The sequence below is a fragment of the Protopterus annectens genome, chromosome 1.part2, assembly GCF_019279795.1.
Source record: "Protopterus annectens isolate FY-2018-M chromosome 1.part2, PAN1.0, whole genome shotgun sequence".
In the NCBI taxonomy this organism is placed as follows: Eukaryota; Metazoa; Chordata; order Ceratodontiformes; family Protopteridae; genus Protopterus; species Protopterus annectens.
Window position 1 is genome coordinate 1,118,696,983 of NC_056727.1, and position 26,598 is coordinate 1,118,723,580.

Consider the following 26,598-nt stretch of genomic DNA (forward strand, 5'->3'; position numbering starts at 1 on the left):
TGTCAGTCCATATTTCCATGTCCATCCTGACACATGAAGTGAACAAGCAGCCCTCCATTACTTAGCAAAACCAATACATGTATAATTTGCAAGACTGGGTGAATGGACTAAAGGCTTGAGTTGCTCCCAAAACAATTTGTTCTATGAACTAATATAAATAGATTTTCCCAGAAACCTCAGGCAAACAGGTTTCAGCAAAGCATCAAGGTTATGTAAAATGCACATCAGAAATTAAATTTAGTTTTGGGTACTCACCTGTACCAATTAGTGAGGGTCATCATAATGTACAGAGATGCCAGAAAGAGACAGAAGTGAAAGAAAGAATAACTGTAGTTAACAGTCTCTGTTTCACTGTCTACTGCACGATAGACCCCATCTTCCACATTGTCAGATGGGATGTCCCCTCCCTCTTTGCCATCAGACAGAAGCAACTTGTCTACGTGGGTGTTTTTGGAGCTGCGGATACTGTCATCAACAGAAACAGAAGAAAAAACAAATTAATAAAGCAAGTTTCTATTTCAGTCAATACAATATCTTTGCAAATGTAGCTTTCTATATATCCACATCTGTAGCACTAGAACTTAAAAGCTCAGGCACTTCTATGTTACTAGTTAAACTACAGAAACCACACAGTCAAAATAGGAAAGATAGTCATCACATTTAAGCACAAATACCCAAAGTTACCACTATACCACAACACGCAAGTATGATGAAGCGCACATGGAAAGATACAAGACAATACTGAACACAAAAGTCCTGATGGAGGACAAAAAGAAAAGATACTCATGGTATCAGCACTCATAATGGGTGGAAATTAGTCCAGCCAGACATCCAATCACTCATCCTGACTTTGAGATCTGGACATCCCATACACAATGCTCGTCTCTCTCTCTTACTGGAAGGACATCAGTAGGAGAATGGCTGGCAGAAAGGGACAACAGCTAACTCCATCGTTTGTAGGTAAGACAGTCGATAACTGGTGTGCACATAACACTGTGAGACTGCCCAATTTAGAACGGATTAAAATATTTCTAAAACGTGGGGAGAAAGAGTCAATAAGTGAAATGGGTATCTTCATGATGTCTATTTTTGACTACATAAAAGATAAGGGAAGGTTATAAGGGGTTAGTGGGAAAGAATCTACACTATTAGCGATCCTTGTATTCAAAAATCTACAGTTTGCTCACACAACTGCACTACGTACATTTATGCATCACTGCTGCTTTTTCATTAATTAGCCCATGCAAAGTTCATTTTCTAAAGAGACTGCAATGGCAAATCCTTCACAAAATGCCCAATTTAATATAAAAGTATATATGGAGAGCCATGTGGTTGCTTTGTAAATGCACCATGTTGATGCATTTCTAAAAAGAAAGCTGTGGTAGTTGCATTAGCAAAATGAGCCTTACTCTGTTCCTGGAAGATTGTTCCATACTGGTTGGAACAGAAAACAGTACACAGTTACCCATTTTGAGAGAAACTGTTTCAGGCCTGGTCTGCCCTATATTTCTGCCATAAAAAAGCAAGTTACTTTTTTGTCAAAGGTCCTTTGTTCTCTCAGTGTAGCACTGCTGTTATCTGTGCATGTTCATCAAGTGCAGAAACCTTAGTTTGTTTCAAGTTGAAGGGTAGCATACTAACTGGACAGTCGCATATAAATACTTGCTCTGACACAGCCTTGGAAATGGAGGGATTAGTCCTATGTGCCTCCCTATGTACAAAGTAATGCAGAGTTTATATATTAAAGCCTACAGCTCTGACATTCTTACTACTGACGTATGTGAAAGCGAGGTGATGTCAATTTCTTCATTACAATGTTTAAGATTCCAAAGCAGAGTAGTTATTATGGGGCATTAGCTGAAGAAACGAAGATGAATTACTTACCATAATGTTAGATCTGGATGAAGTCCATCTTCATCAACAGGAGAGCTAAAGTTGCAGACATTTAGTCTACTCAACATCTGAAAATTTTCCTGTACACTGACAGCTCCCTTTAGATAACTTTTCAGATTTCTGCTTCTCGATGCCAAGGCAGATCAGAAACTTAACAACTAAGAATCCCCTATAATACACCTGCATGAAGCAGGGCAAATGACGGTAGATGACAGATACTATAAGCAAGAGCTAAAGTGATGGGTAAAAACATAACTCATATCTGGTATGAGGAGTTCTAGTCTCCAATAGTAATCAGAGTACCAAGCTGATCATTCTGTTTCGAATACTTTCATGGGAATAGAACCTACATTTTAGCCAAGAAGACAGACCAAGATCTACAGATCAAATCCATCTTGTACTGTCTTGCTATAAGTATTCAGTGAAGCCCACGTAGCTGCTGCACAAACCTTATCTAGGGATGCACTGCTGAAAAATGTTTTGTCACCACCCTTGTGTGACCTCTAAGCTCAGAATGCAAAGATTTACTGTTATGTTTCATAACAAAATTTAACGTTGTTACCCATTTGAATTAAATAATTTTAGAAACTTTAGTTTTTTTTTTTTTTTTTTAATTCAGGTCTTCACTGATGGAGTTGATTCCGTCTACATAAAATCTTAGCTGCCTGTGTATTACACCACACGTCGTCTATGGGCAGCTCAGTTTTTAAATGAGCAGGACCAAATCTATCAAGACCCACAACTGTGAAATAAACTAAGAAGAAAATAGAACAACAAGCTAGAATAAGTGTTTTACCTGTTTCATTAGGCATAAAACCTTCAAATAAAAAGATCTTCTAGCACACAATTGCCACTAAAACAGCATTTTCCATTATACAGACTTTTTAAGGGAGTCATTTATTTGGTTGTGTGTCATTTTTTGGTTATAGTATAAATCTCATGAACAAACAGGATACTTGATACGAGGCAGGATAAGAAAAGTACGTCTGAGAAAGGCCTTGCAAACTTTCACAGATGGCAGAAGTTTCACGTGCACCCACAGCATACAAAGATAAAGTCTGGACTGCACTCCAGTTAACCTGGATTCCACTAGTGGTTTGAGTGTTATGAGGAGGAGGGCCGGGAGGGTGGGAGTAAGTGGACATTTCCAGCTCATCCATCCGGGGGGGGGGGGGGGGTAGCTCTGGTATGTCACAGAAATGGCACAAAGTAGGAACTTTAGGCATTGCACCCATATAGTCCAGACCTACAAAGCAAGGCAAGTGGTAATCTGCACAGAATTAGGCCCTGGGATGACAGGCATATACAGGTGATCATGGTCATCCAAGCACTTGAGATCTAGTGAACTGTCGAATTTGGAGGTTAGGAACTCCATGTGAAGGGGACTATGTCCACCTTACTAATAATTGACCCCCTCTTTACCTCCTTGCCAGTATCAGTGAGGGAAGCAGACTAGTGTTGTCAACCCAAGGAATGAAAGGTCTTTGGTTTTCACTCCAGAGATTGAATGGGCACTACCTTTACTATGTCCTGGGAAGATGGTAAACACACTGAACCCAACAGGTCTGGGACAGAAGTGCAGCATGGTGAGCTTGTTCCAGAGACCTGACCAGCTTCTTCAGGAGGATGAATGGGCCATTGGGCAGTGACAGTGGGTTTGTCGATTTCAGTAGGTGAGGATTCAAGACAAGGTGTAAAAAATATTGTGTTATTACTGGAACTGAAGAAACCACATGGTTAGATAAATTGAATAAATGTCTGATTAAGGTTTTCTGAAGAAGCGAGTCTGGAGGATTCTGAAGGACCTAAAACAGAGGCTTCTTTAGAAGATGAGGCCCAAGCAGAGGAAGCCATAACTGTTGCCAACATGGGGTAATGAGAACAAATTTGGACTTGTTCTGCCTTTTTCTATAGATTTTGGAATAAGGGAACCACTAGAACATAAAAAATAGTCTTGGGGGCTATTTATGGAGGAAGCATCCTTAGGATATTCCTCCTGAGAAAGGAGGAGGGTAAAAAAGATGCTGCACTCTGCACTGGCTGGGTATGTAAACAAGCTACAGCAAGGCTTCCCCTACCAATGGAGCAATTTCCATACAATGTACTGTCTTGCGGGATGACTCATGAAACATTAAAAAACAGCAATTAAGACCATCTACTAGCCTCAAAAGGAATAAGACTGGAAATCAAAAAGTGTCCTGTTGAAATAGTCCATTCCCATACCGTCATCACATCTTGACGAAGGCAGTAGGAGTCATCAGTCCTCTGCATACCAAACCGCAGCCATGTTGCTGGGTTGGATAGTAATAGCACCATGGGGCAGGATGACCTGAAGGGTTTGCAGTGCCATGTCTACTCTCATCATGGAGTGCTTCCTCCTGACAATGTTCCCTAACGCTAACGCAGAGGTACCCACAGCAACAGCCACTACAGTAGTGCAGATATGGAATGGACTTCCCAGAGTCAGGCTTGGAATGTGAAAAGTACAGTTGTGTACACTTACCATAAACGTAGATGTTAGAGTGTATTCACTGTTGCAGTCATTACATTTGGGTAATCTGCTGGCAGGGTGCTCTCAGTTGGCCTGAATTCCAAAGTCTTGGGTCCTGCGTCAGTTGCTGTCTTCTCTTCCATGACGTCAGGTCGTCAGTGGTATAAAACATGCAGCTAACGCCATTTTCTTTAGTTTTTCTTGCCCTGTATGTCAGGTGCCCCCAAAAAGGGGGCAAAATATATATATATATATATATGTATATATGCATCAATATAAACTTTTACCTTCATCTACAAGCAAATACACCACATAGGTTGTAGAAGATAAAGGAAAGATAAATTCCAGAATGACAGGGGGATGGCGGGAGGGTAACCTGGACTGCAACTAGAACATCTACATTTATGGTAAGTGTACACAACTGTACTATGTTCTTCGTGTTTCACTGTTGCAGTCATTACATTTGGGTAGAATCCCAAAGCTATGGTTGGGAGGCTGGAGCTAAACAGTATTAGGTGCGGCTATAAGGCCCTGCAGCACTGCAGTGGCAAAGCCTGCCCTGGACTTAGAGAGGCAAATGATAATGCTTTGTGAAGGTGTGGACAGAACTCCAAGTAGCAGCCTCTAGAAAGTCTTTGGTTGGTACTCCTCTGAGAAAGGTGCTGCAGCTCTGGTGGAATGAGACCTAATGCCCTTGGGCACAGGTTTACCATGGTGTAAGTAGCAGAAACAAATGCAGTGGCTTATCCACTTTGAAATTGTCTGCTTCGTAGTAGCCTTTCCTTCTGATCCTGCAGCATATGACACTAGTAATTGCTCAGTTTTTCTTAGAGCTTTAGTCCTGTTCAAGTAGAATCTTAGCTGCCTGCACATGTCCAAGGAATGCAGAATTCTCTCCCCCTTGTTCTGCGGATTTGGATAAAAGGTTGGCAGGTGAATTGTTTGGTTAAGAGCCACACTGGAAACCACCTTAGGCATAAAAGTAGGATTTGTCCTCAGACACCCTGTCTGGGTAAAATATGATAAAAGGCTCTACAGCCATGAGGGCCTGTAGCTCTGATACTCCTCTTGCTGAAGTAAATGCTAGTAGCAGAGCTGTTTTCCATGATAAGAACTTTATATCAGAGGTAGCAGCTGGTTCAAATGGGTGCAGGGTGAGCTTTTCCAACACAATTGAGGTCCCATGCAGGTAATGGTGATCTTCTAGGAGGCCTTAAATTTTTGGTTCTTCCAAGATGCTGCTTTAGTAAAGGATGAGAAAAAATTGGTGGCTCTGTATTGTAATGAGCTGAAATGGCAGAGGCATGGATTTTAATTGATGAGAAAGATAGGCCTTTGCCAAGCATCTCAGTTAAGTATTGTAATATCTGAGGAGTATTTGGTTTTGCTGTATCTGTTCCTTGTGCTTGATTCCAAGCATAGAATCTCTTCCATTTGTCAGCGTAAGATTTCCTAGTACTAGGCCTTCTGGCTTCCAAAATGACATCCATCACAGCTTTACTGAAAGGTGTTGTTTGTATAACTACATGATTAGCCATGCTGCTAGGTTCAGTGTCTGTAGTTGATTGTGCAGGATCTGATTTCTTTGCTGGGACAGTAGTTGAGGTCTTTGAGATAAGGTCCAAGCTGGGTATTGAGGCAAGTTCCTTAGGATTGGGGAACCAGTACTGGCGGGGCCAGTCCGGGGCAATTAGTATCATCTTTGGTTTCTCTTGTCTGACTTTTAGGAGGACCTTGGGGAGAAGAGGCAGAGGAGGAAAGGCGTAAACTGAGGGGGTATGAGTGTGTGCCCCCTTGCTTGTTTATATACCACATGACTGTGGTGTTGTCCGTCTTTATCAGTAGTTGTCCTGGATGAAGCAAGTCTTTGAAGGCTGTCAGGGCATTTTGAACAGCTAGCATCTCTTTCTGGTTGATATGTAGATGCATTTGTTTTAGGGTCCATATGCCCTGCTGCATCTTCCTGCCATGTGGGCCCCGCAGGCATAATCCGATGCGTCTGTTTAGGTTTGGCTGGCAAGGGGGGGGGGGGGGTGAAGGCCCGTCCCATGTTTTGGTGACATGCCTTTGCCCACCATAGAAACTCCTGTTGTAGTCAGGGAATGAGAGGAATCATTGCCTAAAAACTGAGAATGTTGACTCCATAAACTTTTTAGATACCATTGAAGTTTCCTCATATGCAGTCTTGTTTATGGAATTAGTAGGATGCCATGAAGCCCAGAGCCTGCAGAATTTGTCTTGCAGATAACTAGGTTTTGGTTGCCATCAGTTTGAAGTAAGTAGTCAGTTGCCTTTGTTTGTCTGGCGTGAGGTAAGCCATCTGGGCAGTTGTATTCACGGTTGCACCCAGGAATGTTATCTTTTGAGAGGGTACCAGTTGTGATTTCTTTTTGTTTATTGTGTACCCTAGGCATGTTAAAAGCCTTTTCACAAACACCAGATATCGAAGAAGAGTGTGTCCTTGTTCTCTGCTTGAATGAGACAGTCGTCCAAGTAAGGATATATTTGTATACTTTTTTGTCTGCAAAATGCATATACTGGTGCCAGGCACTAAGACCCTGGGCACAGTAGATAAGCCAAAGGGCAGTGCAGAGAACTGGTAATGCATTAAGCCAGCCTTGAATCCGAGGTATCTTCTGCACGATTTTCTTATTGGGACATGCAGATATGCCTCTTTTAGGTCTAAAGTCACCAGCCAAGCATTCTTGCCCAGCATGGGCAGAAGCTGCTGCAAAGTCAGCATTTTGAATTTTGGAATGTCCAGGTATGTGTTTAAAATCGATAAATCCAGTATTGGCCGCCAGGCCTCGTCCTTTCTGGGTACCAAGAACAGTCTTGAGTAAAAACTTTGCCCTTCTTCCTGTTCTGGTACTGTGTGAATGGCCCCCATATCCATGAGGGACAACCTGTTTCTGTGCCTCTGCCCATTGATTTTGTGGCAGATCTGGCCAACCATTTGCCATTGGCAGAGTGTGGTAATGAAATCTGTATCCCTGTGATACAATGTTTAGTACCCACTTGTCCTGGATTAACAACTGCCAATTTTAAGCAAAAAGTGCTAGTTTTCCCCCTATGGATGCTGCCAAAAGATAAGTGCTTGGCGTAGGCAGACTGAAGTCATTAGGATTGCTTTCTGTAGGTTTGCACTTTATCTCCTCCAGATTTGGAGGTGGAAGCGCCCCATTGCTTTGACCTGTAAGAATCTTGCGCCTGGTACCTGGAACCCTTGGGGCATCTGGATTTGCCCCTTTGAGCTCTGTCTGACACAGAAAAGGACCAGTTTTTTGTTGGCCAGTGTCTATTGAATTTTGGTGGCTGCATTTGTAAGTCTTTAACAGTTTGCATAAACTTAGCTTTATCTTCCATTTTCTTTAAAACCTCTTTTGCCTTAATACCAAACAGAGAATCATGCTGTAAAGGTGCATCTAGCAATTTTGCTTTAACATGATCAGGCAAATTCTGTTCCTTTAACCAGGCATGCCTCCTAATCACAGATCCAGTAACTGCGGCCCTGCAGGAGGCCTCTAAGGAATCAAAACCACATTGCAAAGTATGTTTTCCAACTTGTTCAGCTGCATGCACTAATTCCTGCAATTCTTTATTTTCTGCACATTCTGAAATCATCATTTTGTTTCAGCAATCCCATAACATGTTGTTGGTACTTAAGCATATGAAATTGACAGTTTAAGGCCCTGATTGCCAAGGCTGCAGATGTATAAACCTTTTATCCCCCATCTGTCCAGTGCCCTTGAATCTCTGTCAGAGGGGGTAGGATTTTTTGCTGAGGCCTTAACTCCCTTTGGACCCTGTGAAATAGTTTCAGGATCAACAGCAGGGTTTCTAAATAAAAATGTACTTGAGTCAGGGACCCTGTAGTATCTGTCAGGCTTACTGGGAGCCAGAGGTAAGGAGTCAGGGGTCAAGCTAGACTCCGAAAACACATCATCCACAATGTCTAAAACAGGGGGAATGGCTAAAGGCCTGTGCTGAGGAAGAAGGAAATCCCTGAGCCTCTTTTTTGATTCTGAGAAGTCTTAACTCCCCCAGTGAAAATGCTCCCTCAAAGTATGCAAGGTTTCTCCAAATGAATAATCTTCAGGAGGAGATGCAGATGGAATAGACTCCTCAGCATCAGAATCCTCATAGGGAGGTATAGATAATTCCTGATCAGAAGAGGAATCAGAAGGAATAGAAACCTGATATGAAGATTTATAATCAGTGTCTTGCCTAGGCCTCTTATCAGGAGGGGGATGGGTACCCTGCTCAAGGTAATAAGGTCTTCAGCCATGTTGATCATCTGTTTTTTAGGCATAGAGGCCTGTGCACGTGGCTCATACATCTTATTTTTAGTTTTAGAAGTTGCTTTTGTCTTTGGTTTTGCAGCTTTCGTCGGTTTGATATACAAATGTTGGTGCCTGAATACGCCCTCAGAAGCCGGTGCCTGCTCAGTGGCTCCGGAACCAACCGAGGGAGATCTATCTGGTCCAATACCTTGAGTATCTTGCGGCATGTCGGACTCCACATGGGTGTCGGTAGAGGCCCGCGACTCGAAGGTAGAGGGTATCATGGGTTGCGAAAGCGCCTCACTGAGTACAGGCGAACTGGTGACTGGCTTAGGAGAAGCTTCGTCGTCTGTTTTGGATCTCGACTGCCTTTCTCTGTCCTTTTCTTTGTGTTTTTTTTACGTACTCATAGTCGGATTACTATCCGACATTTCTGGGTAGTTAAATCTGTTTCCAAAATACTTTGATGCAAAAATATACAGACGCTTAATAGTGCGCTGGTTAAATCTAGCACAAAACCGACAGCCAGACACATTGTGATCAGGGCCTAGGCAAGGAATACAGTATAGATGGAAATCCTTATGAGATATTTGCTTTCCACAAGTAATACAGTTAGTAACTTTTTTTGACATCAGTAAAAAGCAAGAAAAAAAGTTTCCCCAACGAGGTACTTCGCTTTAGTGAAGACTTCAGTTCTGAAACTCGAATATTTCAGTAGTCGGCTGACCGGCACTTGAGAAATGCTTCTGCTTCGGGCACCGCACGGCAAGAAAAGACTAAAGAAAATGGCGTCGGCTGCATGTTTTATACCCCTGATGACCTGACGTCATGGAAGAGAAGACAGCAACGGACGCAGGACCCAAGACTTTGGAATTCAGGCCGACTGAGGGCAACCTGCCAGCAGATTATCCAAATGTAATGACTGCAACAGTGAAACACAAAGAACCTCTCATTTCAAATGTAAACTACATGGCCTGGAAATTCTGAAATGTAAAGAACAAGAAGTGGGCCAAACCTGCAGAAACAACCAAAAACAAGAGCAGTGCAGGTGCTAAATCTGTTACAGGAACCATATCCACACCAAGAATATATATAAAAAAAGCATTATTAATTCCACTAGTTAAGCGATTTCATCCTCCAACAGGACATATTTCTAAAGTCGTCCTGTTGGAGGATGAAAGCTCTTAACTAGTGGAATCAATAAAGCATGTTTTTTTGAACATGTTCTTCATGTGGACATGGTTCCTGTAACAGATTTAGCACCTGCATTGCATCTGTTTTTGCAAATTCTGAAATGCCTTATTGAGTCTAGTAAGTGGGACCACTGTACTTTCAAAGTCCATTATACAATCTGATGTGGAGAAACATAGCTAACGGCTGACTTAAGAGCCACTGCTTTTGAGACCGAGGTAATGTGTCCAAAAAGTACAGTTTTGTACCTACCATAAATGTAGATGTTCGAGTGCTAATACAGCTGCAGTCATAACAGATGGGTTCTCCTGCCGTCAGGCGGGTCCTCGGTCGGCCGAATTCCAAAGTCTAGGTCCGGCGTCGGTTGCCGTCACTTCTTCCCTGACGTCAGTGCGACAGGGGTATAAAAGAACCAGCAGACGCCATTTTCTTCAGTTTTTCTTGCCCCAGATGTCAGGTGCCCCCAGAAGGAAGGCAATACATAAATTTGTGTGATAAAGCAATGCTATATAATTCAAATATAGTAGTGCAAGCAAATACATCCAGAATGAATACCCCAATCAGGTAGCATGAGTATAGTCCTGTCCCAAGAGGGGAAGGAGGGAGGGAAACCTGGACTGCAGCTGTATTAGCACTCGAACATCTACATTTATGGTAGGTACAAAACTGTACTATGTTCATCGTGCATACAGCTGCAGTTATAACAGATGGGTAGAATCCCAAAGCTAAGAAAGGGGTGGTAGGCACTAGGTGGAACTAGGAGGAGCCAGAATGCCCTGCAAGACTGCAGTGGCAAAGCCCGCTTTAGATTTGGAGTATAAAGGAAGGTGGTAGTGCTTGGAGAAGGTATGCACAGAGCTCCAAGTGGCTGCTTCCAAAATATCTTTGGTAGGAGCTCCTCTGAGAAAAGCTGCAGAGGTAGCCATGGCCCTTGTGGCGTGAGATCTGATGCCTGTAGGTACAGTTTTGCCATGAAAAGAGTAGCAAAAGCGTATGCAGTGGGCTATCCATTTTGAGATAGTCTGTTTGGAAATTAGCTTTCCTTGTGCTCCTATAGCATAGGACACAAAGAGCTGATCTGATTTCCTGAAAGGCTTTGTTCTATCCAAATAGTAACGCAGTTGTCTGTGGATGTCCAAGGAATGTAGTAATCTCTCCCCTTTGTTTTGAGGATTAGGATAAAAGGTAGGCAAGTGTATAGCCTGATTCAAAGCTACCCTGGATATCACTTTTGGCATAAAGGACGGGTTGGTTAGTAAGGAAACTCTGTCCTGATGGATGATGAAAGGCTGCACAGCCATGAGAGCTTGTAGTTCCGATACCCTACGAGCAGAGGTAATAGCCAGAAGGAAAGCTGTTTTCCAGGACAAATATTGCAAATCTGATGAGGCAGCTGGCTGAAAAGGAGGCAAACTCAGTTTTTCTAGAAAGAAATCGAGATCCCAAGCAGGTATTGGTCGTTTCCTTGGGGGTTTCAGATTCTTAGCCCCGCTGAGGAACTGTCTTAAGAGGGGGTGAGAGAATAAGGGTGGATCAGTGTTGTATTCTGCAGAAATGGCTGAGCCATGGATTTTGATGGAGGAGAAAGAAAGTCCACTGCTTAGCAGCTCAGCTAGATACTGTAATATTTGAGGTAAATTCAGGTTTCCAGGATCCTGGCCCTTTTTCTCATTCCAGACACAAAACCGCTTCCATTTTGCGGAGTAAGCTTTTCTGGTAGACGGCCTTCTGGCCTCCAAAATGACATCCTGCACCTCCTTGGAGAGTAGGGTCTGTTGTAATGCTAAGGAATCTTCCATGCGGCTAGATTGAGTGTTTTAGCTGACTGTGAAGAGTTTTGAAGCTGTGCTGAGTCAGAAGAGGCATTAGAGGCAGGGTCCATGGTGGGGAATGCATCAGGCTCCTCAGGAGTGGGCACTAGTGTTGTCTTGGCCAGTCTGGAGCAATGAGAATCATCTTCAGTCTGTCTGCTCTGGTTTTTAATAGTACTTTGGGCAGCAGAGGAAGAGGTGGGAAGGCATAAACTGTCATTGATGTCCAACTGAAAGAGAGCGTCCACTCTCCAGGCCTTTGGGTGAAAAATCCTTGAGCAGAATTTTGACAATTGGTGATTTTCGTGGGAAGCAAAGAGATCTATGTCTGGCCTCCCCCATGCTTGAATTATCTCTGTAAAAACTTGAGGATGCAACTTCCATTCGTGGGATCTGTCATATTTCTGCTTAGGTTGTCTGCCAGCGTGTTTTCCTTGCTTGGCAAGGACTGTGCTTGTAGTTCAATTTGTAAGTCCATGACCATGTTCCAAAGTGACATGGCCAGTCTGCATAGGGGGGTAAGAATGGGTTCCTCCCTGTTTATGTACCACATTACTGTGGTGTTGTCCGTCCTTATCAATAGTTGACCTGGTTGCAGGAGGTCTTTGAAAGCTATAGCAGCATTTATTACTGCTAGCATCTCCTTTTGATTGATGTGCAGGTGCTTTTCTTTTTGGGACCATTTGCCCTGAATGCACCGATCTGTCATGTGCGCCCCCCCCAGGCGTAGTCAGAGGCGTCTGTTGTGATGACTTGCTTTGCTTGAGGCTTGCTGAATGGGAGACCTGTGTTTGCCTGGCATGCTTGAGCCCACCACAGGAATTCCTTTTGAAGACATGGAATTAGTGGTATTATTGTTTCCAGGCTGTGGCTGTGTTGAGACCATAGGTTTTTCAGGTACCATTGAAGTTTCCTCATATGCAGCTTTGCACATGGGATTAGTAAGATGCAAGATGCCATGAATCCCAGAGCCTGCAGGATTTTCCTTGCAGTCAGCCTGGTGCAATTTGCTAGTGTTCTGAAGTATTGAGTTAGTTGCCCCTGCTTCTCTGGCGTGAGGTAGGCCCATCTGGGTGTTTGTGTCCAAGTTGGCACCCAGGAAAATTATTTTCCGAGAGGGTATTAATCTTCATTTCTTTTTGCTGACTGTGTATCCCAGAGAATTCAACATTATTACATAAGCCAGATGTTCCAGTAAAATGTGCTTGCTGTCCGCTTGGATCAGGCAGTCGTCCAAATAGGGGTATATTTGTATCCCTTGAAGTCTGCAGTAGGCAATTACTGATGCCAGGCATTTCGTGAATACTCTGGGCACAGTAGATAAGCCAAAGGGCAATGCAGAGAATTGATAATGGGTTGAACCTGCAAGAAATCTGAGGTATCGTCTGCAATTCTGTCTGATTGGGACATGCAGGTATGCCTCCTTGAGGTCCAATGTTACCAGCCAAGACTCCTTGCCCAGCATGGGAAGAAGCTGCTGTAGAGTGAGCATCTTGAATTTTGGTAGGAGTAGAAATGTGTTTAGGATGGATAGGTCCAAAATAGGTCTCCAATCTTTTCCCTTCCTTGGTACCAGGAACAGTCTGGAATAAAAACCTTGACCTTGTTCGTGCGTAGGTACCTCTTGAATAGCTTTCATGTCTATGAGATCTGAAATTAGTCTTTGTGCCTCTGCCCTTTGATTGTGTGGCAGGTCAGGCATGCCTCTCATTTTTGGAAGGGTGTGAAAATGGAATCTGTAGCCTCTCTTTATAATGTCCAGGATACATTTGTCTTATGTGACAATATGCCAATTTTTTGAAAATAATGCCAGTTTTCCGCCTAATGGTGCTGCCATTTGAGTCTTGCTTGGCATGCAAAGGGGAAAGTCATTGGGCTTGCTTTCTGAATGGTTGCGAGTTATCCTCACCACCTCTGTGTAGGAGCTTGCCATTGTCTGCCTCTAAACGATCCTTGGGATTTCCCTCTGCCCCTCGGGCGCCTGTATCTACCTCTTTGGGGTCTGTCCGTGGCTGGAAAGGACCAATTTTTGGAAGGCCAATTTCTACTGAAACGTGTGGGTTGTACTTGTAGAAAGTCTTTCACTGTTTGCATTGATTTAGCCTTTTCCTCCATTTTCCTTAATACCTCCTCAGCATTAGCACCAAATAATACATCCTTTTGTAGAGGGGCATCTAGTAATTTGGCTTTGACATGATCTGGTAAGGTTTGTTCCTTGAGCCAGGCATGCCTACGTATGACTGATCCTGTAACAGCAGCTCTACATGAGGCCTCTAGAGCATCAAAACCACATTGTAAGGTATGCTTACCCACTTGTTCTGCACTATGCATCAAATCCTGCAACTCCTTCAAGTCTGGTTGTTCAGGTTGTGACATTTTACTTTTCAATTGTGATAACAAAAACTGTTGGTACTTTAGCATATGGAACTGACAGTTTAATGCCCTCATGGTTAAGGTGGCCGAGGTATATACTTTTTTTCCCCACCTTTCTAAAGATCTGCAATCTCTCTCTGAAGGCAATGGATTTTTAGCAGTGGAGGCCTTAATTCCCTTGGGGCCCTGTGAGATGGTTTCTGGGTCAGCAGCATGGCTTTTGTATAGAAATTGGTGCAAGTTAGGAACCCTGTAGTACCTGTCAGGCTTGACTGGGGCTGGAGGTAGAGAATCCGGGTTAAGGCAGGCCTCCGAGTACACATCATCTAGCATGTCCAAGACAGGAGGTATAGCTAGAGGCCTGTGCTGAGGTAGCAAGAGAAATTCCCTGAGCCTTTTCTTGGAATCTGAATAATCTTGGCCTTCCCAGTGGAAGTGTTCCCTTAAGGTATGCAAAGTTTCCTCAAATGAGTAATCCTCTGAGAGGGGGGCAGAGGGGATGGACTCCTCAGCATCAGAATCTTCAAAAGGGGAGTAAGAATGTTCCTGTTCATCAGAATGCTCTGAAATAATGGAGCCCTGATCAGAGGAGGGGGATTCTTCCTCCACTCTGGGCGTTTTGTCTGGGGGGGGGGTTGTGAACCCCTGATAAGAGTAATCAAATCCTCAGCCATTTTAAGCATCTGTTTTTTAGGCATGGGGCCTGGAGATGGGCCTTGTGTAGCTGGTCTCTTAGAATGCATGGCTGCTTTAGACTTAGTGTAAGCCTTGATGGAAAAAGAAGAGGAAGGTCTGAAAACAGCTTGAGAGGAGGTAGACCTGTCCACATTTTGAGATTCACCGCCAAGACTGGCTTCGGTATCTGTAGTCGGGGTGTGGGCCGAGGAGCCTGTGACCTCGGGCACAGGAGACACCGCCAATGTAGTGTCGTCTGTAGTCAGGGGCTGCCTAGGTGCCTCGCTGAGAACCGGACCACGTGTAGTCGGCTTTGGCGTGGTGTCGGTAGAGGCCACGGACCTCATGTGCCTGTCCTTGTCTTTGCGTTTTTTAGAAAAAACTGGAGTCTAAGTATCCGACGACATAATATAGTTAAATTTTTGGCCAAAATAATGCTGGGCGAACTCCGCCCGATGCTTAATGGTGCGTTTATTGAAAGTAGCACAAAAGCGACAGACCGAGATGTCGTGGTCTGGGCCTAAACAAGGAATACAGAGGGAATGGAAATCCTTATGCGGTATTTGCTTCCCACATGAAATACAATTATTAACTTTGTCTGACATCGGTCTGAGGCAAGAAAAGTTTCCCCAACGGGGTACTTAGCTTTCAAGAAGACTTTGGTTGTAAAATTTTCGTAATTTCAGGAGCTGGCCGACCGGCACTTGCGAACTGCTTCTGCTTCGGGCACCGCGCGGCAAGAAAGACTGGGGAAAATGGCGTCGGCTGGTTCTTTTATACCCGTCGCACTGACGTCAGAAAGTACAGTTGTGTACACTTACCATAAATGTAGATGTTAGAGTGTATTCACTGTTGCAGTCATCACACTTAGTTATCCTGCCAGGGGTAGACCTCAGTTGGCCCAAATACCAGAGGCTTAGTATTTCTGCGTCGGTTGCTGATGCGCCAGGACTGACGTCAGGTCGTCAGTGGTATAAAAACAGGCAGCCAACGCCATTACATCAGTTTGTCTTGCCCCAAATGTCAGGAGCCTCCAATAGGGAGCTTATAGTGGAGTAACACTACCAGTACAAAGTAAATACCAATAGCCCTGTAAAGGAACAGAGACAGACAAGGGGGCTGGAGGGTGGGAAACCAGGACTGCAACAGTGAATACACTCTAACATCTACATTTATGGTAAGTGTACACAACTGTACTATGTTCTTCGTGTTTCACTGTTGCAGTCATCACACTTGGGTTGATTCCCAAAGCTGAGGAACGGGTGGAGGCAGTCAAGGAAAGTTAGGGCTGGCTAGTATGCCCTGCAGGACTGTGGATGCAAAGCCTGCCCTGGATTTGGAAGAGATAGGCAAGTGGTAATGCTTGGTGACGGTATGAACAGAATTCCATGTTGCAGCTTCCAGCATGTCCCTGGTAGGGACCCCTCTGAGAAAGGCTGTAGATGTTGAAATTGCCCTAGTGGAATGTACTCTGACCCCCTGTGGTGGTGGTTTCCCATGGTGTTTGTAATAGAAATGGATGCTGTGTGCTATCCATTTGGAGATGGTTTGTTTTGATATGGCTTTGCCCACTGCTCCTGCTGCAAAGCTGACTAGTAACTGGTCAGATTTTCTAAAGGGCTTAGTCCTATCCAGGTAGAATCTGAGCTGTCTGTACACATCTAAAGAGTGCAGGATCCTTTCCCCCTTATTTTGTGGTTTAGGGAAAAAGGTGGGCAAATGAATAGATTGGTTGAGAGCCACACTGGACACCACTTTAGGCATGAAAGTTGGGTTAGTCCTGAGGGAGACCCTGTCAGCATGAAAAATGATGAAGGGTTCCACAGCCATAAGTGCTTGCAGCTCAGACACTCTTTTAGCTGAAGTGATGGCCAGAAGCAAGGCTGTTTTCCAAGAGAGGAATTAACTCTGCTGAAGTTGCAGGCTCAAAGGGGGATAAGCATGAGCTTTTCCAACACAAAGTTAAGGTCCCAAGCAGGGGATAGGGGATCTTCTTGGTGGCTTTCAGTTATAGCCCCTCTCAGGAACTGCTTGATGAGAGGGTGTGAGAAGAGAGGTGGCTCAGTGCTGTAATGTGCAGAGATGGCAGAGGCATGGATTTTAATGGGATAGAAGGATAGCCCCCTGTGGAGTATGTCTGCTAGGTAATCCAAAATGAGAGGTAAGGAGGGCTGTGCTGGGTTAGCTCCTTTAGTCTGGATCCAGGAACAATACCTTTTCCACTTGTCAGCATACGATTTTCTAGTACTGGGTCATCTGGCTTCACGTATGACATCCAGGACCTGCTTGCTTAGGCTGGCCACTGGAGAAGTCAAGGAATAAGCCAGGCTGGTAGATTCAGGGTCTGCAATTGTGGATGCAAGAACTCTCCCTCCTGCTGAGTCAGAAGAGTTGGAATCTGGGGGGGGGGGGGGGGGTGCCATGGAGGCAACGGTGACAGACTGCACAGTAGTGGGTACCAGTGTTGGCATGGCCAGTCTGGGGTAATCAGGATTGTCCTTGGTCTTTCCTCCCTGTTCTTCAGCAGTTCTTGTAAGAAGAGGTAGGGGGGGAAATGCATAAATTGAGAGGTTTGCCCACTGGAAGGATAGGGCATCCACTTTCCAGGCCTTGCTGTGAGGTTCTCTGGTGAAGAATGTGCTGAGCTGGTGGTTGTAGGGGGAGGCAAATAAGTCCACCTTTAGGGTACCCCATTTTTGGGTCACAAGGCTGAAGGTGCTGCAGTTTAATTGCCACTTGTGTGGATCTAGGAGATTTCTGCTTAAGTTGTCTGCCAGAGAGGTTTGGTTGCCTGGCTGGAATTGAGCTTGCAGGTGAATATGCATGGTCGAGGCCATGTTCCAAAGGGTCATGGCTAGCTTGCAGAGTGGGTAAGAGTGGGATCCCCCCTGCTTATTGATGTACCACATCACTGTGGTGTCGGTTTTGATTAGTACAGGCCACGGAGAGAGTAGGGATCTGAAAGCTGTCAGAGTGTGCTGAACAGCTAGCATCTCTTTCTGGTTGATGTGCAGATGAATTTGATTTGGGCTTCAGTGGCCCTGAATGCACCTGCCATCCAGGTGTGCACCCCAAGCACAGTCTGATGCGTCTGTGGTTAGGATCTGGGCGGCATGGGGTTGTGAAAAGGAAAGCCCCTTGTGGTTGCATGTTGCTGCCCACTTAAACAAGGTATCATAGGTATAATAGTTTCCAGGTCCTGAGAATTTTGACACCAAAGACTTAAGTACCACTGAAGTTTCCTCATATGCAGTCTGGCATATGGAATTAGTAGAAAGCAGGGGGCCATGAACCCTAGAGCTTGCAGGATTTTCCTTGCGGATAACTGGGTTCTGGTGGCCAGTTGAGAGAAGTAGTCTTGTCAGATAGGCTTGTTTTTCTGTAGTCAGGAATGCCATTTGGGATGCTGTGTCCAGGCTTGCTCCCAGGAATACAATTGTTTGACTGGGGACTAGTTTGGATTTCTTTTCGTTGATAAGTGTACCTCAGTGAGGTTAATAGGTCCTTTACAAATGTCAGGTGCTGTAACAGGTTTTCCTGACTGTCTGCCTGAATTAGGCAGTCGTCCAAGTAAGGGTAAATTTGAATATTTCTTTGTCTGCAAAAAGCAATGGCTGGAGCCAGGCATTTTGTGAAAACTCTGGGAGCAGCGGATAAGCCACAGGGAAGAGCAGAGAACTGATAATGCATAGATCCTGCCCTGAAATGTAGATATTTCCTGCAAGAGTCTGACTGGGATATGCAGATAGGCCTCTTTTAGGTCTAGGGTGGCTAACCAGGCATCGTTGGACAGCATAGTAGGAAGCTGATGAAGGGTGAGCATTTTGAATTTTGGTACCACCAGGAAGGTGTTTAGAACGGATAGATCTAAGATTGGGCATCAGGTGCCCTCTTTTCTGGGTACCAGGAAAAATCTGGAATAGAAACCTTGGTCTATCTGTTCTGCAGGAACAGGCTGAATTGACCTCATGGAGAGCAGGGAATGAATCTCTCAATCTTCAAGAGTGAAAGATTTAAAAACTGAATGTGTAAACATCAGATAATACAAAATCCCCAAATGCCCTGCTATTTTTGATCCAGAAACACAGGCTAACATGCACTGGGGGGCAAGTCCAGGATTTTGATATCAGTGCTGGACTTGACAATTCCCCAGATGCATTGCTCTTCAGTCTTCAAGACTAGGTAATTCAACAGAACTGACAACTTCTGATAGCAAACCACATATTACCTTTGCTTTCAAACTTCTACTTACTGGAAAACTTAACTGCATCCAAATCTTGATTTAATATAATGCAGCCTTCCTTCACTTCCGTGAAAATGAGCAGCACATAAATACTAGTGACATCCAAGGAAGTCCAATTTATTACTCTAGCCAGCAATCATCTTTTAACATCTTAACACATACAATTCACACTCAAATTTCAACCAAAGCACACAATCATGCTCCCTCTGTAGGGGTTCTGTTGTCAAGATTTACCCATCTATATGCCTTAAAAGGAAATGCAAGAAACCTGACTGCATGTCCTATAATCACTGGTCTATGTACAGTGATGGTTTCAAATTCATAGACCTTAAAATTCAAGTGCAGGAATAACTAAAAAAATGTGTGAAAACAGGAACTAATTAGATCAATACGCTGGAGGAGCATTCCCTTTCCTCCAAGGGATGTTGATCTCACTGAGTCAGTATACAAGTAGTGAGGATGCAGTCCCCATATTTAGGGGAGGTGCAAAACTTGCCCCCCCATGCAAAAAAAAAAAAAAAAAACTTTAAAAGGAGAACAGCAATTGTTGATGTTCACTGTTCCTCTCCCCCCCCCCCCCAATAATTATGGGACTTGCAAACTACATGTCTTGGGATTACAACAGTAACACCCATGGCATCACTACTGAAAAGTCTATAAGAATAATGCACATCACTAACCTTTTAAAAATGAACTCTTACAGCATAAGAAACCCATTACACAGGTATAAGTTGCATAACTCTCAGTCTTTCATAATACACTTCCAATTTTAAAAAAAATAAATAAATGCATAAAATACTCAACATATTAAACCCAAAAATGCATGCGCGCATCTATGTGACTAAAATCATATAAACGCTTGTGTGCTAAAACCTTGGGCATTTCTTTTGCAACACTGTTTGAATACTGACCCCAAAATACCCAATGTAACAGCTTAGGCAGTGGCAATCTCAACTTAATACAAAGCCAACCACAAGGCATACAGACAACCATCTCATTCAGAAATAGCAAGCAAACTGCCCTGCATGTTGCCTAAAAGCTAAATGACAGTTTGGCTAACTCCACTTGGCATACCAGTACAATCTTTGCACAATGTTCTAACAAATGACTCAAACTAAGCAATCCTTTTTAGCAAAATATAAGGCAGATAACAGCTGCACCAACAGCAACTCTACCATCTCTTTCTTGAATTGTCAAAAAATAAAATGTATTCACAAACGAGTCTTTGGACTTCCAATAGGAAATAAAAGTTATGTATTCACCATGACTAGGCATCTGTGTTGTCCATTTTCATTCTTCCTCAACCCATGGGTTTGGGTGCAATCCTCAGATCCAACTCAGCCACATACTCTAGACTTCAGATTCAACTCTTGAGCTCCCCCTTCTACCCATAATGCCCTATTCCATCCCCATTACCTCAGATACAGTTTGTTGCCATAGTCCTCTACATCTAGACAGACTGGAATTGCTGGCAGAGAAAAGAAGGGCTCAAACTCGGAACTGTAGGCTCCGAGTCACAGTCCTACAGGTATCTCCACAAAATAGAAGGATGGGGATGGATTGGAGAGAAGATGAGGAAGAATGAAAAATAGACAACACAGATGCCTAGTTCTGTTAAGTACATAACTTTTAAATCTGACATTGTCCTTTTTCATTTTTCCTCAACCCATGGGACAGAGTCCCCGGCTACACTGATCGTTGGTGGCCCTCATATAAGGATATTCCAGAGTACCTCCAAACCAAAGGCTTCTCAGTTTCTAAACAGAATATCCAATTTGTAAGGAGTAGCAAAGGTACGAGCACTAGACCATGTGGCTTCTGTGCAAATATCATCAATAGATGTTCTAGACCAAAAAGCAGATCAGGCAGCCATGGATCTAGCTGAATGAGTCTTAGATGGTTTGGGTAAGGGCACCCCTTGTTGAAAATAGACTGAAATACAGTCTGCAATCCATTAAGGGAGCTTAGATACTGGGAATCCTAATTATTTTTGGTGAAAAGGAAAATAATTGATCTGATTTTCTGAAATGTTTGTCCTGTGAAGATAAAAATCACAGTTCTTTGTGTGCATCAAGGAGGTGAAACATGTACTCTCATTTACTCAAAGAATTTGGAAAGAAGACTGGTAAATGAATGGACTGATTAATATTTTCAGAAGACACTTTGGGTCAAAAAGGGTTTGTCCATAAGGTAACCCCGTGTTTACGGAAATTGATGCAAGGGGTTTTTTTTTTGAAGAGGAGCCTGGAGTTCAGATATCCTCTTTGTGGAAGTAATAGCTACTAAGACGACTTCCATTAAAGGAATTTTAAAACAGTTTTAGCTGAAGGTTCAAAAGGCTTCCGAGTTAGACCTTGTAGCACAAGTGTGAGATCCCAGGGAGGTGATGGATCATTTATTGGTTGTTTAAGAAAATTACCCCTTTAGGAATGCTTTGCATAATTTGGATGAAGCCAAGGAATAATTTCCGTCTCCTGTGTGGAAATTATAGATGGTCATACCTCTCAATCTCTTAGAACAAAATATCTGGACAAAGCCATAAATAAAAGTGGGGTAAAGGCCCAAAAATAGGGACACTTTTTAAATATTGCTCTTACAAGCTTAGACAGTTGATAGAGCATGAATTTGATGAAGGTGATTAAGTCTGAAACTCAATTGTCTTATTTCCTACCTTTAAATTTTAATGATTTGCCACTAGTTTACCAGAAAACCACAATTTTATAAAAAATGGACCAAAAATATGAGGCACAAATCCGGACATTCTGTGAAAACCTGAACAGTTGAGAGGTATGCATATAGCTGTTAATTGTAGTTTAATGGTAGAGAAACTAGTCCCCTTTCTTTAAAAAAGGATACCTAAAAATTCAAGTAGTGCAGAAACTGGAGCAGAGAGAGTCAAGCTCATTATTTAATGCCCAAAGGGAGAATATTTTCCACTTGCTCCTGTAAACTTTCTTAGTAGACTCTTTGTGTGAAGCCAAAACAATGGTACGTATGGGAGAAGAATGCCCGAAATGTCTAACAATTACTGGATGTAGAAAAACCATACTGTTAGTTTGAGGGCCTGGATATTGGGATGCTGGATCCCTGATGGGTGAGAGAAGATTCAAAGATGACTCCAATATCCATGGAGGATAATGAAGTTGAGACCACAGGAAGGGGAGAACAATACCCGTGTGTCAAGGACAGAAGGGGGCAATGAGGATTACAGTTTTTCAGCAGACTTGCTTTCTGCAGAAAATTGGTAATCAAGTTGGAGGATAAGCATAAAGACCACCAGGGGACCAAACGTGGATTAGAGCATCTCTCAGCGACTCTTCCCTGAGGTGGGATAAGAGCAAAGTACCCGATACACATGTTTTGGGAAGATGTCGAGAAGTCACAGCAAAGTTGGCCCCCGATGATGGGAATTCCTTTCTGCCACAGATTAGTTGACAGACCACTTGTGAGGCATCAGGATGGATCTGCTTAGTTTGTCCTCTAACACATTGGTTTCCCTGGAATGTGTTTGCAACTAGAAAGCGGCCTGATAAGATCACCCATTCCCACACTCTCAGGGCCTCCCTGCAGATGGGATAAGACTGGGTTCCTCCTTGTTTCCTGATGTACCAAGACCACAGATATGTTGTCGGCCTGAACTGCAATAGTCCCTAGAGGGAAAGCATTTTGAAAAACCTGCAACACGAGTAGGACTGCGCTCATCTCTAGTACACTGATGGGGAAACCACTTGCCTTGAATGGTCCTTTCTAGACAATACCCCAACCACCCCCAGTTGGGAAGAGTGGCCAATGAAGACCGCAAAACAAAAGGATGGCCTACATGAACACTGTCCGACTAATTCCATCAGGGAACGTGTCATTTACAAACTGGAGTCAGAATGACAGAAGAGGATAGGGGTTGAAGTAGAATGGACCACTGAACATCCACTGAAGGACACAAAAACATGCCAAGGGAAGCAATAAAATGGCTGCTACCATAGGTCCTAGTGCTTGAAGAACATGACCTTGCTGGAGGAGATGGCTGGGAAATAAGTACATAAACTTGATTCCTGATGGTGAATATGTGATGATGCAGTAGTGAAGTTACCCATGTTGTTGTACCCAGACGTGTACCAATGAACTTCAAGCTCTGGACTGGTGTCAGGTTTGATTTACCATAAAATTCAGCTCCAGTAACTGGCAAATCTGGAGCAAATCGTCCCTGGAAGGTAGGAGAAGATGCTTGTAGGGGGATGGTGAGTAGCCAGTTGTCCAAATACAGTAACACTCTGAACCGTTTGAATCTTACATGAGCAGCCTCCACTGCCACACATTTGGCAAGCACCCTCGGAGCTGTGGTGAGTCCAAAGAGCAATGCTCTGAATTGGTAGTGACTGGCTCCCAGCTGAAAGCGTAAATGTCTTCAGAAGTGTCTGTCCATTTTGATGTAATAGTACTTACTCATCCTGAAGATCTACTGAGCACATCCAACTGTCCTTGTGAAGAAAAGGTAGGAACTTTGACTTCTTCACATACTGATTCAAACTGCTTAGATGCAAAATTGGTCTGAGGTCCCTTGTTTTCTTGTGCAATAAAAAGAAGAGTAAGATCCAAATCCTATTTGGTCTGGTGGAACGTACTGGATGACTTTCTTCTAGCAGCTTTTGAATTTCTTGTACTGCACCCTTCCTCTGACTGGGTAGAATGTAGGGAAGTTTCTTTTTGTGAAGAGGGATTTGGAAAAATGGAATGAAATCTCTGGATATGATTTTTAGCACTCTGGTGTCTTTTATGTTTGCCCAGGCTTCTGCGGGAAGGGATAATAGTCCTCCCAACTGTCTCCAGAGTTGGACAGGCATGCAGCACTTAAGAGCACTGAAAGGGTCTGTCCAGGAATTAATCTCGTAATCCTTGGTTCTACGGGCTTCCTCTGCCTCTAAGGCTATGTCTCCCATTAGAATTTCCAATTCTGTCTCTGTAGGAATTGTCCCCACACTGATCTGGGAAAGGTCCCGAATATTTTTGGAACCATATTTTCCCACAACCTCTCTGATTCCTGGAAAAGGTCCGCTGAGGAGTAGAGAACTTGATCCCCAAGGCAGACCATGTCTTTCCATCTCGTTTGCTGTGGATAAGAGTCTCTTTTACTGATGACCCAAATAAGGATGTGCCATCGAATGGGGTGTTGATAGACGTTTTAAAAGCCTCCTCAAAGTTGCATAGCCACATCCAGGCATGTCTCCCAAGTGCAATGCCTGAACCAGTCATTTGTGAGCTGCCTTCAGCTGTATGAGAAATCAACCTCATTGAAGTGTTTGAGATGGACAAGAGTGGCCAGGTGGGAGGATATTCTTTTTAAATCCTATGCAGACATGGACTCAGTATTCGAAAGTTCTTTGGTAAATCTCTCTGAAGCTTCGTGAAGTGTGCCAGGTAATTAGACCTCAGTGCAAAGGTTGTCAAGGCAAAGATTTCCAAATCTATCCAGTGCCCTAGACTCCCTGTCTGGTGGATGGACAGAAGAGCTAAACTCTGCTAGCTCTTTCTTGGTGGCTGCCACCATCACCATAGCATCAAGCAAAACTACTTTTCTACAGTGGGGTCTCCCTTTTAGAGGGTGTAAGAACTTGCCTGGTCTCTTCGGACTATGTTCGATGGTATCTGGCTCCTTTCAAGTCTGGTGGGAGATCAAATCAATAAGTTCATCCGTCGGGTAGGTGTAACCAAGACGTAGATGGGCAAGAACCAAAAGCTTCCAAAAATACAAATTCTTCTAGACAGGGGTTTTTGGAAGACTAGCCACCTTCAGGATCTCTAAAATGTCTCCGAAGGAGATGTTGTCTGGTAGTGATCTGGGGGGACCCTTTCTCCATCAAAATCTGCATCCTCTGTGGGGGACTCCATTGGGAAAGTCTGCGTGTCTCCTTTTGCCCATCCTCTTCTAATGCACCTCCTCTGCGTTGTGTTCAGGGGAGGTGTCAGAAGAGAGGGGAAGTTCCTCCACAGGAACTGACTGGACTGGCTATCCCTGTGGAGAAGCTCTGATCAACCCAGAGCTTGGAGACTGAGGGGAAGGGGGCTGGATCTGAAAAATGTGAAGGCAGTTCTTGGGAGATGAAAAGCCCTTTCCACAATCTCAAAGGCCAACAGACCTGAAGAAGCTTTGACCAGTCATCTCAGAGCTGAAGCTTCCAGCAATTAAGTCTTAACTACTCTTGGTTCCACTCCTTGAGGATGGAGCCGGACTCAAATTGTCTATGACAGAGGAGGAGGGACGGATCCAACATCATTGGAGTCGATCCTGGCACCATGGACCTGACCACACTTTGGCTCCAGGAGCTGTTCTGATAAGAGAGCATCAGAGTGGAACTAGTCAGGGATATAGTCCAAGTCAAAGATGCTACTTCCTTCGGAACTAACATTGGGGACCTCTTGGGGATTTCAGATCCTGGGACTCAAATAACTGAAGGATCAGAGACTACAACAAAATAGTTTTGGACATCACAGGAAAACTCAGGGATATAAGGGACAGATCTGGTAAGACCCCCACATCTGGATCTGAGCTCTACGATAAATTTTCACATCATCCTAGCTATATCCACTTCTGATAAGCTTCTGGATGGAGGAAGTAGTGGATGATGGTCTTGAATGTTTCTTTGGTGTTTGAAGAAATGAAAGAATGAAGAAGCTAGGTGATATGGACTTAATTACATATTCCGTAGTAGTGCCGGGCTTCGGATCAGAGGATCTAGGATAAGAGGATGGTGCTGTAGGGCTTACTGAAATAACAGGATCCAAAACCTTTGGATCTGAGGATTTCGGATCAGAGGATCGAATCTTTGGATCTGACCGTGCCGGATCCAAAGTTTTTCTGCTCTTAGAAGGCACCTCGGATGAAGACCATGTGGACTTCAGTGGGGAGAGTCTTCTATGCTCCAACAGAGCAGATTTGCTAGTTTTTGAGGAAGTTTGAGCCCCAGAAGTAGATTTAGCAGGGAGAAGATGCTTCAAAATCAACTTGCTTTGCCTGTCAGCCAAGGCTCTTGTAGAACACATTGTACATGTAATGTCCAAATGCCTGGCTCTAAGATAATACACATACTCCTTGTAGGCATCCAAATTAGGGATTTTATTCCCACAAAAGGTGCACGTCTTAAATCCTGTCTATTTATCCAACATGGTAGGAAACAATTTTTGTTCGTTCTGGATAGAAAAAGGGGAAAAGGGGTTTTAATTACCTATGATGGTAATTTTAAGGGATACCCTATAAGAGAAAAGGGTAATCAAAAATACCAGCAATGGTAATAAAGATTTACTGTCAAAAATAGTAGGAAGAAAAAAATAGTAAAAGGTCCTAATGTTCTGTGAGAAAACTAAGAGGAAGGATAATTAAATTAAGCTAGTTTTTTTTTAATTTTAAAAATAGGAAAAAAGTTGTATTAACTCACAAAAGTATCACTGATGATGCTCGAGAGAGGAACCTGCGTTTGTTTGTGATGGTGGCAAACAAGATCAGAGGTAATGAGAATGGAACAGAGCATTATGGGTATAGCAACAAGCTAAAGAGTTGGATCTGAAGTTTGGAGTATGCGGCAGAGTCAGGAAAATTAATAGGCTGATAAGTCAGGAGGGGTGGGGGGCTGATTATGCAGGCAGTGT

The 26,598-nt window shown here is 43.7% G+C and overlaps 1 protein-coding gene across 1 annotated transcript in view; it reads right to left on the minus strand.

Annotated features, from left to right (window-relative positions):
* The window catches only part of SERINC2 (serine incorporator 2), a 481,087-nt gene that overhangs the window by 126,372 nt on the left and 328,117 nt on the right, over positions 1-26,598 (minus strand). Inside the window, exon 7 of the mRNA XM_044060008.1 lies at positions 256-465. Coding sequence (XP_043915943.1) covers positions 256-465 — 210 coding nt within the window. The remainder of the gene's footprint in view (positions 1-255; positions 466-26,598) is intronic.